This window comes from Kogia breviceps, chromosome 8, assembly GCF_026419965.1.
Source record: "Kogia breviceps isolate mKogBre1 chromosome 8, mKogBre1 haplotype 1, whole genome shotgun sequence".
NCBI lineage: Eukaryota > Metazoa > Chordata > Mammalia > Artiodactyla > Physeteridae > Kogia > Kogia breviceps.
The window spans coordinates 9,030,616-9,048,257 of NC_081317.1; the positions used below are offsets into that span (position 1 = coordinate 9,030,616).

Genomic DNA, 17,642 nt, shown 5'->3' on the forward strand with positions numbered 1-17,642 from the left:
CCTCTGCCGCGCCCAAAAACCCAGCAGACACTGAAGGCACAGCAGGGGGGGTGGCCACCTCTTAAGAGCACTGAAGTATCTGTCACCTAATAGTATTTTTACTTTTCACGATGACGAAACTGGAAACAGCCGTAACTCTCTCCTGCCGGTGGAGCACAGGAAAAGCAGAAACGAAAGCCTGGAGCGGAAGGCGGCCAGCCCACCAGCACTCTTCCTCCCAAAACACCAAAGGCACGTTGGAAGATTTTATGGAAGTCACCAGCTCACTCCGCTAAGTGCGTCTCTCCTTCCTGCCCTCCAGCCAGCATCCTGTCACCTTCCCGAGAAGGGTTCATGGGCTGCCTGCCACGGAAAGCAGCCAACGTCTAAGTGACGGTGCGTGACAGTGGGTCTCAGTTTCCAGGGGATGCCAAGCCGAGCCCTGCCAGAGCCTTTACTGCAAGTTCCTCTGGCCCGAGGAAGATGTTTTCACCGAGTACTCGGCGCATTCTGACTGCTGAGAAGTAATCTTACAAATAAAATCATCTATAAGGGAGCACGGGGCTGGGAAGAGGAGCCCGTGCGTCCTGAGTGATCATTGTCATGAAACCTCTGGGCTCCTACTCTGATCACCGCCCTGCAGGGGAGGCGAGTATGGAGGGGAAGTGACACTCCCGCATTGCTTCCTGATTCATGACACACTCTTCCATATCCTGGATCCTCTCAGCAATCCTGGGAAGGTAGTGGGTGGTTACTGTATGATTTCCCAGGGGTGAATAACTAGCGTTGAGCGACCTGCCCAGGGTACGCAGGGCCCTTGCACAGCTCCAGCCAGGAACCATTCACACGTGTCGTGTAGTGCGGCCGTTCCCAGTGCCTCTGTGTGATGGCCCCACGTGCTTCTGACCCCAAACGCCCCGTCAGTCACATGCCGACCCTTCCTTCTTCCACGCGCTTCCCTCGAAGAGGGAACACGGGGCCTGGCACACGGCAGCGCTGTCTGCTGAATGAACAGGGAAGTAAACAGTCGTTCTGGCCTCTTTGCCTTTAATTGGATTCGAAAAGGATTGAAGACCGCCTCCATCGTCTCTTCTAAACATAGCCTCTGCTGCCTCAGAGGGCTCCCAGGTGAAATCGCTCTGGCACAAAGCAGTGTGGGAGGAGACCAGCAGCCCCAACTGGAAGGGGCGCAGACAAGCTTCATGAAGAGGTAGTGTAGGAGTAGGCCTTCAAGGATGGGTCAGCAGAGAAAAGGAGGAGAGACGGTGGGGCCACCTGGGCCACGGGACTGGCAGGTGCAGATGCATAGAAAGACATGAAGGTGAGGACACGGGGCGCGACCCCGGCTGCTGGGCACAGAGGAAGGGACACCGGACAGGTGGAGACCGGCCGCCGACAGCCCCAACGCCAGGCAGGTGAGGTATGAAAGAACGCGAGGTCTGATCTGAGAGGCTGTGCTTTGGGGACATGAGTCTGCCACCTGGGCAACTGGACCGAGGACTGATAAGCCAGGTCCAGGAAGTGCGAGGCACCAACACCTGGTACCTGCCGGGCCCGAGCCCAGCCGGCCCCGTAAGCGGCGACACAGGAGAACACCACAGGACCACGCCTGATGCTCTCAGGTCCAGAAGATGCGCCGGGGGAACTGGACATGGCTCTGGACCTCATCTGTCGTAAGACGACACAGAGCCCAGCCAAGGGGTTTCAGGGTCTCTCTCCGCAAAATCCTAGCAGAGGCACTTGCAGAGCAGAGCACCTCGAGCTCCCAAGTGCCCTGCGTGTCTGCCCGCACACGCCGTTCATAAACTTCAGTGACCACGGTGGCTGTGTGAAAGCACGTCCAATTAGCCAGGCCTACGTGAATATTGGCACTCTTAAATCTTCTGCACTTCGCAAGGGTTAAAGCTTATTATTAGCATATAATTTACAGTCCTTTCTCCCAGGAAAGGAATAATGCACAGTAAATGCCACATTCATTTTAATAATACATGTTACAGTCTGTGCCCAACATCTGCACAAAGGTAAAGGAGACAGATTTTTTTGACGTGTCCCACTCTGCCATCTAAACACAGGCTTTTTGTTTCTTAAGTGACGGAAGGTTTAATCAAGAAAGCAGGCAATTCATCAATCGAAACAAGGCGGCGTGTGAGCGCCTGACAGCACACACATGGTTGTGTACAGAGCAAACCTGGCCACCTGTCACCCGCACCTTTACGTCAGGATGTACAGATACACTATGCAATAAAGTGCCCACCCACTCCCATTCATTTCTGCTTTTTCTTATTCTATTTTCCTTTGTTGTCAGGGCAGGAATAGATGGATAGACCAGGGACGCGATGGCTGTTAGAGGGGATGATAAAAATTTATATGTCTTTAAAATGACTTATTTCCTCCTTGATTTGAGCACCGTTATTATAAATATCTTTTCACTTCACTGAGGAATTTTCCCCATATGCTATAATCCGGGGCTGCATCAAACTGATGTTCTTCCCTCAGATCCCTGCCCCCCCACGTGCTCACCCCCCACCTCTCCAACCAGTCCTAGGTGAGTCTGAAAATCCTCACTGGAGGATAAAGGAAAGCAGGGGTCTGAAGTTCAAGGCCGCAAAAGCCGCGTGAACGTGTCCATTAATGACAGAGGCCACAGGGGTACCTGCGAATGCAGAGGGCGATTCCCATTACTCCGGGGCTCCCACTACAAGCTGGTGGCCCTTCCCCTCCTTTGAGGTTGTCAACCCAATTGCAGGCTGACACTCACCCACATGCACGGGGCAAGGAGAAACACCCCCCCCACACACACCCCCACCCCCCCACACCATACACACACACACACCACACACCCCCACACACCCTCCCCCCCCACACACACCCACCCCCACAACACACACCCCCCACCCCCCCACGCACACCCCCCCCCACACACCCCCACACCATACACACACACACCCACACACACCCCCACACGACACACACACATACACTCACACCCACACACCACCACCCCACACGCACACACACCCACCACACACACACCCCCACACGCATACACACCACACACCCCTCCCACACACACCCCACACCCACACCCCCCACACACCCACGCACATACACCCACACCCACACCACACCCCCCACCCCCCCACACGCACACCCCCCCACACGCACCCCCACACACACACCCATACACCCCACACACACACCCTCCCTCCCCCCCACCCCCCCACCCCCCCCACCCCACACACGACACACACACACACCACACCCCCCCCACACCCACACCCACCACACAAATCCACACACACACCCACACGCGCACACACCCACACCACACCATACCCACACACCACACCCCCCACACACACACAAACTCTGCAGCATAAACGTGACACGTGGAGCAGCTGTCTGTTAGAACACCTCACACAGAAAAGAACAGCATTTCTCATACACCCTATTGTTTTAATCCTCTGGTCTTCATTTTCTGACCCGGCAGTGCTTATGATCATTACAGTATTAAGTTTATTTCCGATATTCCAGGTGAGATTTTTTTTTTCCTAATTAAAAGACAGAAATAATGTAATCACCAGAAATGAAAGGAAAATATGTTTTCAGTTGTCTGGTGTGCTGCAGATGAGTTTTTAAATGATCACACTGTGAAATATACAGATCTTCTTTCATAATAAGATGAAGAGCTGATGGCAGAAATTTTATCCAGTTGGATGAAATATATAAATCATGAATTTCATAATACTGATAATTAAATGTCCATCTTCCAATTTAAATGAGGACTAGATTAAAACTGCATGGAGAAGGCTGATATTCAGAAATCATTAATTATTTTTAATTGCTTTGCGCTTTCCCGGTCTGATGTCAGAGTTACACGACTCGTACGGGGTTCTGTGTTTCAGATAAAATTCTCCTTCTCTCTGCACGAGTGTCGTGGCTAAACTGCCGGCCGATGGACTCAAGCTTGTCCACTCTGACACGCTTCCTGATGTCAAACATCTTGAAAAGAGACTGGTTTTTAAGAGGCAACAGCTGTGCAGGGCAGTAAGCTGGCTTTTCCAGCAATCAAAAAACAGAAACAAAAAAATCCTGAAGAAAACAGAAAAGCTAAAGGCAAGGTGACCACAGCCCCTGTCTGCCGGGTCGGTTCCAGGTTCCGGCTTTGTCCTGATGCAACTCTGTGCCCCTTTCACTCTCAAAAGTGACAAAGTGGAAAATAAATCATGTGGTCAGCCTGGTGCTGACGGACAGATGAAGATGTCAGGCGCTAAAAGGTGCTTTCCTGCACCACGAGGCCTCAGCACATTTCTGCATGTGGCTCGTCCTGAAACTGGGCTGAGTTGGAGATTTTTGGTTTTATTAAATGCTGTTTTTTTTTTTTTTTTAGTGGTACGTGGGCTTCTCACTGTCGTGGCCTCTCCCGTTGCGGAGCATAGGCTCCGGACGCGCAGGCTCAGCGGCCGTGGCTCACGGGCCCAGCCGCTCCGCGGCACGTGGGATCTTCGCGGACCGGGGCACGAACCCGTGGTCCCCTGCATCGGCAGGTGGATTCTCAACCACTGCGCCACCAGGGAAGCCCCATGCTGGTTTTAATGTGCATCCGCTTTACTGTACTAATTTATACGACTGTGTCAATTTTTTTCAAAATGGAGGAAAACAAGTTCTTTGGTGAAAATTCTTTACATGGAGCTATAAATCAGTTTATAACCACCATAAAAACAAACGACTCTTACAGCGTAGTGTCCCACACCTACTGTCACCTGTTCCTTAAGTAAAACCTGCCATGTGGCTGACAAGACATTCCTAGGTTGGAAAAAGCAATCCTGGTGCCTCTGGGCTGAGCTGCTTGTTACAGGGGCCATCGGCACAGGTGGCCCTCAGGTTGGACAGGGCGTTGGGGAGCCCCTCTTGCCTGACGTCCCCTGAGGTCCCCAGCCTCTAAGGCACATGACACCCAGCACAAGAGCATTTCTTAAGAAACATCTCACTCAACTCCCAAACATTTTAGGGGTTCAAACATGAGTGGATCTGCCTCACATGGGCATACAGTCTGTCCTTATCAAAACTCACAGAAAAGCGGCTGTTCTGCTGTTCCCAGCACCTTACAGGGCCCTCTGTACGAAGACAAATTCATAAAAGGAATAGTCAGGCTCTCCTCGAACAACCAGCTTATTTTTAGGTTGTCCGTAAGGAAACTGTTGACTCAGAACCAAATCCAGAATCTCCGCTTCATGCAAAGCCTCACCCAGGGCCGCACCCTACTTTGCTATCCTGTATTTTCATTCACTCTTACTTTTTCCCTTCCGTTTTCACTTTGTTACATGCATTTTTGCAGCTACCTTAAATCTTTCTGGAATAGGTGGAAGAGAAATGAGCAAACGGTCAGACACCTAAACATCTAAAAAAATTATAAGGGAAAAAGAAGGGAGGATACCATCATCTGGGACTAAAGTAGAAGATGTTCAGGAGAGAGAAGATATTCTTTAAAAGAAAACTAACAGCCACTAAAAGTTCTGACAAGGAAACTTAGGAACTGGGGCTTTGGGACAGAATCTAGAGAAATCAACATGGCCCTGCAGCAAGTCCTCCCAGGAGAAGATCTTAAGGGCATGTAACTGAGGGAGACACACCAGTAAGAACATCGCCAGGAAAGCATGAGCCCATGAGCTGCCATTTATCACAAGTAAGGACAATTTAAAAAGTGGTTTGCCAGCCCTCCTACATGCAGGTCACAGAGTGAGACAAACCGGGTACCCACCATTTTATCTCATCTACTCTTTCAAGGAAAACCATCCTCAAACCCTAAGGAGCGAATAACACGGTGATGAGGAATTTGAGGGGCAAGAAAGGTGAGGAGACGGCTGGAGCAGCCTGGCGCTTTCAAGCTCAGTGGGTGGTGTCTGGAGGGCCCCCGGGCGCAAAAGATAAGTCAGTGGTCTCTGAGGAACAGCAGTGGACAGGAGGTTCCAGGGGTCTGAACAACAGAAAAAAATCATGTCCTCAAAAAGGGATAATAAGATAGTTATTGATCTGTGGCCTGGAAGTGATATCCACTAGAATTTGAAAGCATATTATGAGTCAGAAGACTTGCGAGCACTCAGAAAAGACGGCGCTCACTGGGGTCAGCAAGGCCTCCCAAGAGCGTGCCAAGTTAACATCGGTCCTCTGCTTTTTCTTCTTACGAGAGCAATACGTGCTATCACAGGAAAATGAGACACCGCAAAGAAACAAAAAGAAGAGCAGGAAAATCCAGTGAAAACCACTATAAACACCTTGGCATGTACCTCCCCAGACCTTCAGATATACTTTTTTAAAATGAGATCACACTGCACGTCCTGGCTGTCACTTATCAGCATTCATGCACGTCTTTTAATCTAAATCAGAACTGTTCCTGATGCTTGAAAAGTTAAGGCCACTGTGTGGATGTTTCATAATTTAAGCACTTGCCTTTATTCGAGACATTTACGATATCCACCCCCCACCCCTTCTTTGGGTGTTATATTTAAAAAGCAGCAGTGCTCGCCCCTGTGGATAAATCTTTTTTGCACATCTGTATTTTCCAGAGGAAGCTCCTGGAAGAGGAAGCGTCAGGCTCCAAGGTGCGCTTCATGGCCATTTTGATGCGGGTACGAGACGGCAGGGAAGGGAATAAGCTTCTCAGGATTTCAGCACCATGTGCCTCACCCCAATTCTGTGGGAAAGAGAGAAGCACCCACCCCCTGGCCGGACGGTTGCAGAACAGTCGGCAGGCCACGCTGACGGGACGCGTGGTACCCCAGATGGCTGGATGGATGTGAACATACAGTAGGACCGCCCCGCTGAACATGGGAGCACCGCGCAGGGATGGGCTGGGCCGCTCAGAGATGGTGGCCCAGACGCTGTAGGGTTGGAGCAGCAAATCAGGATGATCACCTGCCCCAGAGGTCACAGAGGGTCCTCCCAGGCCAGGCAGACACTAGGCTAAATGCCTTCCTTCCTCCCCACTTCCTCCCACAACCATTTCACGAGCACCTCTGTGTGCTGGGGACAGAGCTACACGCTGTGTCCACCGGTCTCTCAGCAGCTCTGAGCAGTGTCCCTCCCTCTGCAGGCAGGACAGAGATGAACTGTCTCAGTGAAAGGTACAGAAGGAATACAGTAACAGGTATGCCCTTGGGAAAACACTTAAAAGTACGTATTACTTTAATAACCATACGTGCAAATTAAATGTGGGCTGCTCTTCAAACTTCTAATTACATTCTTTGGAAAAAGCTACTTATCTTGGGAAGGGACCGCAAGCGAGGGGCGCAGTAATCAAATGACTTCAGGAACGAGCCAGAGCAGACCAGGAGTTCGCACCAAAGGCTCAGTGCCCGACGCCCGCAGCGCACGCGCGCCGGAGCTGCTTCGGCAGGAGAACAGGCTGGTGATTCGTTCTGCTACCAGCAGAGCGCCAGACGTCATGGCTTCGGGCACTGTGCACAGGCTGGGGGCTGGGGCACACGTTGGCTTGACTGTTTTTGGAGTGAACCACTGAAACCTTAACTTCGCGATACCAAACGGAGACATGTCACTCAGTGCCAAATACTGTTGGAACGGGGGGTGGGGCGGGGTGGGGTGGGGCGGTCTCTGCTCCCTTCTAGCCAGAATGGCTCACAGGCAGGCTGCGGCTGGGCAGGCTCCCCAGCTGCACCACGGCTGCGCAGTGCTGAGTTTGCAGGCGTTACGGAGCCCGCGGGTCCGGTGCGGGGGGTGGGGTGGGGGGGAGGCCTGGCAGCATCACGACAAAGCAGTCCTGGACCCTGGTGGGGCAGTTCGGTGCTGTCACCACCGAGGAGGCCCGAGGCCAGAGCTGCCTGCTGCCCAGGGCCACAGCCTCAACGACCTCTGTTTGGAAGATAAAATCCAATTGACTGCCACTTATGCAAATGTAACAGGAGGCTTCTGAACGGCTTCCCCTGCGTCTTGAGGCTGTTACCTCGGTATTGCTAAACTAACAGCTGAAATGAACCCAGACAACACCTCATCAAAGACGTGGGGCGAGGAAGCAGTGGCCCAGAGGCAGACAGGAACATTCCTGCCAAACCAGAGGAGATTTCACTCTGTGGGCCCTTCTCTGCAGAAACGTCAACAGCTGGGAAAGCCATCAGAGAATCCAGGTAAGGCGGGGGCAGCCGAACCCCGTGGCTGGAAAAAGATTTGCGAGCTGGAGGGGAAAAAAGTCATCTGCTTTGACTGAGCTTTCCTTATGTGCATTCGGAACGGGGCCGCCCCGCTGGATTTCACAGACCTATTCTGCACCACTGGGCATCTGGGGAAATATTCAGCTTTTCTACAAAATAGGTCATCTTTCCACACTTGTTATGCTCCTTGTCGACTCTGCTGAAATAGCCAGAGCACAAAAGAAATTCTCCCTGGAGATGCTTCTCTTAGACAACACGTTCCAGCTGCCCTGGGGAGCTTGCTTGGCTCCTGGAGAAAAGCCAGGATGAGGGCTTTGAGAACATCCCTGTCCTTCCCCTCCCCTTCCCCTTCCCCAGCAGGAGCGCCACCCAGAAACGGAACAACTGGCCTTTGCTTATACTTCCAAACCTATTAGGGAGTGATCATAACAAGAAAAACTAATACTGACACGAATTATACCATTGTTCTATTTCATCTATTTAGTAACCTGAAGTTGCAATTTTTAGAAAAAGATTACCTTTCAAATAACCGATTCATTATGGTACATGAATGAATGCCATGTTCCCGTGTTCAAAACGTCACTCACCATTAAGGGTATGTGCTGGTAAGTGGCATCGATTTGCCATTTCCCCCTTATATAAAAACGCCCCCCAACTGGAGGTCCCGTATAATCAGAGTCAAGTTTGTGGGTCTCCTCAGCTCTTAGCAAGTCACCTGCCCTGCCAGGCACCTAATGAATCTCAATTCTGTAATAAGGCTTGTAAGTTTTTTGAAAAAGGAAACTAGGACTGACCAAGTGCCTGCCAAGGTAACACTATCCATTACGAGGCCGAGTTCAGAAATCACAGACTCATACGATGGGGCTGGGGGTGGGGGAGATGCCAGCACGCCCGCTGGTCACAGACCTGGCTTTGAGAAATGAGAGATGAGGACAGACGTGGATACGGAGGGCAGGCGGCACCAGGCCTCAGGTCTGCGGGGTCCCCAGTCCCCGCGGGGAACCTGCCCTGGATCTGGCAGGTGAACCATGTGGTGACTGTTCTCTGGAAACCTCCCTTCAAGCTTGTGAAATCCACGCATTGTTTTTCATCATTAGTTTCAAAACATGCTGAGTATCTGGCCCTTCACTAAGTGCTACCGCGCGCGACACAGACGAAAGGGAAGGCCTGGTCCCTGCAGGGAACAGGCCCCCTGCAGGGGGTAAAAAGAGAGGTAAGACACACAGATGCCGTTAGCAGCCAGGAAACATGTAGAGGGAGGCGGTGCCCGGGACACGGACGCGCTAGCTGGCCCCTCGCAGGGGCCCCACGTACCTGATATGGCATACAGATTGGAGAGTTGGCACTCATAGTCAGCCCGAGTGCTGTTCCTGCCTCGGAAGGTAGCAGGGAGCGTGAGAGAGACGTGCCTGAGAAAGACAGAGGAGAAAAAGCAGGTTACAGGGTGCACGGAGCAGACCCCAAGGCTCAGAAAGCACAGGCGCCACCAACAGCCCACAGCCCACAGCACACAGAGCCCGGGAAGCGGGCAGTCCTGGGGACCTCCGCCTTCTCAAGCAGGACTTGAGCTCCCCCACCAGCTCGAGTCCCCCTAGGAACTCAGAAGTTTCCAGACATCATTGGCCACTTTTTTCCATACAGGGAAGGACATCCAAGAGGAAGAAAGGGTTTCCCAAGCCTTAAGCGATGAGGCAGGTGCCCCGAGGAAGTGGGTGATTTAATCCTGATCTCTACCCACTGGGCAAAGTGCACCAGTGGGACCAGGACGCTCAGCTCTGAGCTCAGGACCTGGTTTGTCCTGTTGTCTTGGTCCCATTACCCATCCAGGGGCTTCCACGCCTGTCCCGCGGGGCCGTGGAGGGTCACAGCCCAGGAGACACTTTGTGAACGAAGGCGTTAGGTGTTATTACCACGTGTGTCCAGGAAACGAACGCCCACTGAGAACCACAATGGCACGTTCCCCTGAACTGCTGTGTCCGCGTGTCCCCCTCAGGTGGGAGCACACAGTAGGTGCTCAGAAAGTACCTTCCATCCACCCAGCTCATCTTTTATGGCGCAGGTGTTGGCCGCCGAGGCTCACGACGCCCACACATAAGCAGGTATTCGATCAAAACACATAAGCCACTTGTGGTGGCCATCAGCTGCCTTCAGCGAATGCCGAGAAGCAAGGTTACAACGATAGGAAAACCATTTAAAACCCAGCAGGTCTGGGGGACAAAAGCAACACAATTACCTCTTCGTGGTGTGACCGGGGGCTGGTTTGAAGTAGCCCAATAACCTGAGCTCTGGTCACACACGGTCATTTCTAAAACGCAAGAGGGGTGGGTAATGATCACATAAAGAAAGCTTACGTTCTACGTGCTGTCCCTTCCACACAACAAACGCGTGACCTCCCAGAATGGCTCTGGGCAGGGCCTGTTCCCACAGGCCCCGGAGGAGCAAACATCTGTGCCACCGGCCGGCCGGCTGCACCAGGGAGTGGGGCCTTGCTTAGCGCAAGTCCTTTGTCCACGGCTCAATCCTGATGAACTGAGGACGCAGAGGTGAGCTACCCCCTGCCAGGAGCTCTCAGGCTGGGGGGACAACGGGCAGGAACAAGCCACTGTGCAACAGGACACGTGCTCAGAGGAGAATAAAAACCACATGCTGAGTGAGCACGAAAGCAGGCGGGTGGGGCTTCCGGGGACACCGCCTCAGAGGAGGTTGTCGGTCTTACGGGAGGAGACAGGAGCGACGGCAGTCAGGGAGAGCTGACTCTGCTGCAGGGTTAGGCTGCCTGTGGCAGACGAAGCCGGGGCCAGACCGAGAGGGCACCAAACGCCACACCAAGGGCTCATCCACTTGGACGAGGGTTCTCACACTCCGTTCCGCCCGGCACAGCACAGATGCAGGCACTACTGCTAACCGTACAGAATCACGGTCCCAGCTCCGGGGAGTCTGGTTCAGTGGGCCTTGGGTGCAGCCCAGAAGTCTCTGTGACAAGCCCCAGCAGCGCCTCTGAAGACAGGCCGCGTTCGGGAACCCTGGGGGGGGGGGTGGCGCGGGGGAGCAGCTGCAGAGGGTTCGTACGCAATTGATCGATGCCTCTGACCACAGCACTTAGTCAATGAAGCTGAGCAAACAGAAGGATGAGTCACTGACTGTGGATGTGGGTGAGCAGAGCTAAGATGGTGACAGGCGACCCTGCAGAGAGGGCTCGCCCTGAGCTGGGCCCCGGGGTCTACAGATCCCAGGGTTCTCTCGTGGCCCCGCACATCGCCCCCGCAAGGCAGGTACAGGGCCCGGTGCAAAACCACGGGGTGGGGGGGGGGACCTGTCAAATGTCATTAAGAATTTCAAGATGGCGACAGCGGAGGCGGAGCATTAAACCAAGAGCGGGGGCCCTGTGCGATGCCCTGGGCGCACACCCGAGAAGCTGGCCGGGGGCGGGTGTCGGCACTGCACCCGCTGTACGCTGAGGGCTTTTCCAGGAGCTGGGGAAGAACCCACACCCCGAGACTGCTGTGCCCCGAGAGCCCTAAGAAGGTGCGTCCCACCTAACTAAGGACACATAACAGCTGCACGGTGCGGCAGCCGCTCCAGGAAGCTCGCAGAGGAGGTGGTGGCGTGTTGGCCGAAACTCGGACGACAGGTGCACCTGGGTGACTGCACAGAGGGCCTCCTCCTTGGATGGGAAGCCAGGGTCAGCCCAGCCATTCAGCTGCCAGAGGTGGCTGAGCAAGCCCTGGCCCACATCAACCCAGATGGGCGGCGGGGGGGGGAGGCGGGGAGGGGACTTGGGGCAGCAGGACAGGCAGGAGCCCTGCTTTTGCAGAGCTCTCCCTGCAGCAGGGGACACAGACACGTCCGTGAAGTTACAGGAGCAGCGGCCGACGCAGGGCAAGCAGGAGGACTCGCCGCACTCCCCCGAGGAGGTGCTGTTCCGGTGGGGCACTGGGGATGGGCAGGGTTGGAGGGGTGAGGCGGGGAGGGGCTCTGGGGCATCTCTTAAGCAGCAGGAGGTCTGGCTGAGGGGGGACCTGGGAGGAGGCCGGGGTGGTCAGGGCCTGGAGGTTAGGGAGAGGGTAGGGGACCAGGCTGAAGAGAGCTTCGGGGCCACGGCACCCAGGACCCCACACGAGCTCTGACTCTACCCCGAAGGGTTTTTAAGCAGAGAAGTGACTGAGATCCGATTTACAATTTTAAAAGGTGACCTGCTTGCGGGAAAGTGAGGGAAAAAAACCGAGATGCCACGGTAGCTGGGAACAGAGCAGCCAGCCACGATGGGGACTGTCACGGAACTGCAAGCAATTATGCAGCACCTACCGCGTGCAGACTCAACAATTCCCGTCAATAGCACCTGCCGTGACCCTCTAAGTGAACAGTTTTGGGGTAATTCTACGGCCCACGGAACTTAAGAAGCGTACGGTAGAGAATCAAGCTGCCCGGATGCTCAGCTGCCCTGTCCACAGGGACTTCCTGGCCGAACCCGCCTGCCTTTCTGGGGCAACAGGTTTTGCCTGGCTGATCCCACTCTGCAGCTCCTCCTCCCCTGGCCTAGTTCCTTCCGTCTCGCAGCAGCCCCTCCTGGCTCCTCCTCCAAACTTGTGAGGGTTGCTGTTGGCAAGGGTTCTGGTTTAGTGTGTCCCCTCACTCCACACACTTCCCCTGGGCAACCTAACCCATATCTGCACCCTGGTTTTAGCCGTCCTCACACACCAGCCCGCCGCTCCAGCCTCTCTGGTCACTGCTCACCCCGCCCTCCACCAGGAAGAGTGAAAGTCCTGCACATCTCTGAATCTGCCACGTTTTTTCCTGCCTCAGCCTCATTCTTCAGCCACCCCACTCCCTCCTCCTAGAATCCCCATTTCCTCCTTACCTCCTCTTCAAACTCCCGTTCGTCCTTCAAGACTCCACCTAAGCATGCTCATTTGGTAAAACCCTTGCTGGGCCTGGCCCAGGCTAGATTGAGTGTCTGTGCGTCCTCTCTCACTCCAGTTATCCCAAGACACCTTCTCAAGAGCAGGACCAGATCAGATCAAGCTGGTAGTACCCTATTTTCTAGGACAATTTCTTCCCCAGAGTAGACAATCATTGAACAAATGGCCATTGAACAAATCGAGTGTTGAACCTACGGCATCAAAACCCCTGGATCTTTTTGGACATGACCTGCTGTTGCCTCTACTATTGCATTTTCGCCTGTGTGTTTGCCGAGTTAGACTCAGGGGGGTCTCTGGGAGACCCACGACACCACACATCCCACTCCCCTCTGCTACAGAGGAAAACAGGTATGACGTAAGAAGTCAGTGGTGGCCGCAACCAGGAATTTACAAGGGAAATAAAACGAAAAAGTTTCTGATCACGTACGATAGACAATGTGGGGCTGATGCAGTAAATGGGAAATTGAAAGAGATTTCAAGGTGCAGCCCTGACCCTTTCACAGACCAATTGCTCAACAGGAATCCATCCCACTGAAATCAGCTTACCAAAAACTCCAGCTCTGGTGGCTGACGGTGAGGCCGACGGGGCAGCATTAAGACCAGCCAGTGGGACGGCCCCCGGCCAGAGAGGGCCGTAGGAAGAGGGGTCCCTGCACCGCAAATAGCTGCTGCTTTTGCATTTTCACTTCTATTGTTCCTGGACACAGGGAGGAAGGGACATGGGGACAGGAGAACGAAAAGGCACACCGAGGCCTCCCCCCTTAATGAGAGTGGACAGTTTGGGCCGAGGAGAAAGATCACCTGTGGTTAAATCAAACGAAGAAGTCCCCTGCTGCAGGAGAAGTGGCCCAGGGGCGCTCAACCTCCTATCAGCCTGAAAGTGAGGACGGACAGGAAGGGCCCTGCAGTCAGCCGAGCCTCAGAGCGAGATGCGATTCTAATTCCTCGGCATCTGGTGGGGACCCACCTGCCAGGTGCTGGGCTGGGTTCCTTCACGTATGTCACCTTGCCTAATCCTCTCAGCAACCTTTTTAGGCAGGAACAATCACTTTCAGTTAACAGAACAGGAAACGGAGGCCCTCCGAGACGAAGCTGACAGAAGCGAGCTAGGATTCATGAACAGGTCGGTCCACGTGTCCTCCGGAGGTTGCCACCACCACCATCTTAAAGTTGCCCCGATGCATCATCTTTACCATCAGGCACACAGAGTGAGATCACTCGGCCAGGAACCCGGGGGTCCACCCCGAGATGCCCGGGGAAACCGATGATGCCAGGGACTCAACCTGTCTGCCGCTGACTAGCTCAGTGACCCTCACAGGTCACAGTCCCTCTAACATGGGGAAAAAGGGGGAAAGCGACAGGCAGGTCTGGACACCCCGCGGAGGCAGTGCTGGTGTGGTGGTGGAGAGCACCGAGCCCAGAGTCCAGCCAACATAGGTTCAAATCCCAGCGCCACCAGCAGGGGCTGGGTGCCCTTCAGCAAGGGGGTGCTGCCTCCCAGTGCACAGACGCCGGCAGAGCCGACGGCAGAGCGCCAGGATGTGCCAAGCACGTGGCAGTCCGATTCCTGTTCTGCTCCTTCCCCTTCCTGCCCGCCCTGGCACTGTTTTAAGCCCTGCTCGCGCGAGGGCCTCGGGACAGGACCGCTGTGAAACGCCTGCACCTTCCCTCTGCCTTAGAATGAAACCTGAGCTGCCCCACAGCTCTGGCCCATCCCTCCTCTCTGACCTGGGCTTGTCTGTGGTTCCTGCACTCACACCCTCCAACCTCACCAGCTGCTTTTGGTCCCCTCCTTCCCTCACTCGCATTCCCTCCTTGGGGCCTCCGCACTTGCCGTTCCTGCTTCCTCAGGCACCCCTGGGGAAGCACCCCGCCTCTCTCTGGTGGCTGTTCCCCCTGGACACTCACTTCCCTTTCTGCTGAGCCCTTCTCGCTTAACAGGACTGTCGATCTGTTTATGTGTCACTAGGACATGATCTCTGTGACCCTTTCTCTTTCCACCGTATCCTAAGTGCCTACAACGGTGCCCTGCACACAGTGGGCACTTAAAAATTATGAGGGAGGACCCTATAAGATTACCCAATGCTGTTGAATGAACCAATGAATCCAGTTCTGACCTGCAATTAGAGATCATTTGGGGAACCTTATAGGAATTATACCTTCGTCGTAGCATTGCTTATAAAGCCAAAAAATGGAATCAAATTAAATATCAAATAATAGGGGACTGCTTAGAAAATTACAGTACAGCCACCTGATAAAATATTTTACAGTCGTTTAAAATATTTTAGAGACTACTTAATAGCCTGAGCCCATGCCCATAGCGCCTACTGAGAAAAAAATATAAAACCCTTATTTTTACACTTGGAATTATAATCAGTTAACCCAACACTCTTTGGCTTATTGCCCATAACCTGACGATCTAATAAGATTAAAGGGATGCCCCACTCATGGCACCGGGTGTTGCTGGAGGAGGCAAGAAAGAAGAAGCCAGGCACTTCAGTAGAACATGGGCACTAAACACTCAGCTTTTCGGAAGCACCAAAGCCAGGGGAGTTACGAGAACGAGTATCAAACAAAGCTGGGATGGCGTCGAACAAAGCTGAGACGAAGTCCGTGACCATGATGCCGGCTGGGAGCCCCCCCAGACAGCAACCTCAGTGGAGTCATTTCAACGGGCCCCAAAGTTGCTGATCTAGAAGAGTGTGTTTTAGATTTTCAGAGAGTTCATAAAGATCACCAGCAGGCCAAGGAGAAGTAAACCCAAGAACTCAGGAAATTGGCTCTACCTGGGGTGGCACCTAGAGATGAGGACGCTCTGGTACCATCCCCAGTGGGTCTTGGACCCACTGGAGCAGGGGACTGACCGTTAAGAGGCCAGCAATTTCTGCCACTTGACTCACATGATGGATCATGATTCCAAAATCTGTTTGGTAACCAGAGAATTCCAACTAGGACAGCCCCTGAATCCTAGGGGAGCTTTACCCAGCTTTCCTCCCTGTCCCCCACCCCCAGAACGGCCCAGAGAAGACAGGACACACCCCGCAAGCCGTCACGTCTCTCTGCCCGGGCGCTGGCTGCTCCGTAACAAATAGGTCCGCATCGCACATGCCGCCAACCACAGCTCCGGCTAAACAGAGGCTGAGGGAGATTCCGTTTTCTTCCCCCAAGTCAGTCTTTGGTACCTTATTCAGTTAACATGGCCACCAGGCCGCAGACAGCTCCATGTGAAAGCCCTTCAGTTAGAGAATACATTTTATTATGTGACAATAGTTGCCAGCACGATTTATTTCCTTTGATGGGATTCTGCTTTTTCCTTGTTAATTTAAATCTGTATTTTCTAGTGCTGATTCCAGGTCTGTGTGAATTTTTAAAATGTTACTATTAATCTTCCTAACCCAGTGGCCACATGTAATGAAGATGGCTCTGCCCAGGCAGCCGCGATGCCGGCTCTCCTCTCAAACTGTTGGAGGGCAGCGCTGAGGGGCCCGTGGCTGGTACGGCAGCGGTGGACTCATGGTTAGAGACAGATGTCACTTCTACCTTCCACCCCCTGCGTGCGTGTGCGCGCGCGCACACACACACACAGACACACACGCAACCAACAAATATTGTGGTGTTAAAAAGTCACAATTCCCATTCTGTTTTCTGGCTGTATCAAAACCACCTTCTGCGTGTGGCAGCAGTTTTCCACGTGTGCTCCAGGGACCTCCAGGGGTTCCTCAGACTCTCTCAGGGAGTCCACGAGGTCACCACTAGTTTCATAATAACACTAAGGCATCACTTGCCTTTTTCCCTCTCATCCTCTCATGAGCAGACAGAAAAAACTTCCAGAAGCTGATGAGGATGTCATCACTCTGACGTCTGCTTAGGTAGTCTCGTGTTTTACATTTTTCTCAGTTTTAGCTTTTAATAAGGTAAATATAGATAAACATAACCCACATCAAGAAAAGCTCTTTTGAATCCTCATTTTTTAAAATTCTCCAGCAGGATGGAATCCTCAATAGTTAAGACTATTAAAGTCCTAGACCCAAAAGCTTGAAAACCACTCTTCTAGGACAACGTGTTACATGTAACTCCGAGGAGGCGGGTGTCTGGCTGTACTACCTCTGGGTCAGGATGTTGCTTAGACACAAGGCCCCTCTGAGTCAGAATGACAGACTACTCTAGATATTTAAACAGTGTATCACCCAAATAATGAGAAATAACATTTGTTTACTCACTTTCACTGGTACAAAGAAGAATCATTAGTTGAAAATATTTAAAAGACTGAAAAAAATTCAAACTAGGAGGATGAAATGATACATGTCCTAAAAAGACATCGGGACTGTATGACTTGTAGGGCCAGACGTGGCTCTAGCCAGACTCCAGTCACCAAGGGTCTACAAAAACTAATGAGAACAGAGAAAGGTAAGGATGGTTCAGAAGATTACCACCAAACAATGAGCGCCCAAGGGAGAGGAGGGGAGGGAAGGAGCAACTCACACATCCTGCCCTTCGGCCAACACCCAGTCTAGAAAGATAGATCCTCGTGAGGGCCTGTAAAAAATGTCACACGACAAGATAAAAAGAACATTACCTC

The 17,642-nt window shown here is 53.0% G+C and overlaps 1 protein-coding gene across 5 annotated transcripts in view; it reads right to left on the reverse strand.

Moving 5' to 3' along the window:
* The window catches only part of MVB12B (multivesicular body subunit 12B), a 266,327-nt gene that overhangs the window by 71,218 nt on the left and 177,467 nt on the right, over positions 1 to 17,642 (reverse strand). For all 5 annotated transcript variants that reach the window (XR_010841852.1, XM_067040715.1, XM_059073140.2 and 2 more), the window contains one exon: positions 9,459 to 9,553. Coding sequence is in view for 4 of the 5 variants with exons in the window: in XM_067040715.1 (XP_066896816.1) it covers positions 9,459 to 9,553 (95 nt within the window). In the remaining variant the exon portion in view is untranslated. The remainder of the gene's footprint in view (positions 1 to 9,458; positions 9,554 to 17,642) is intronic.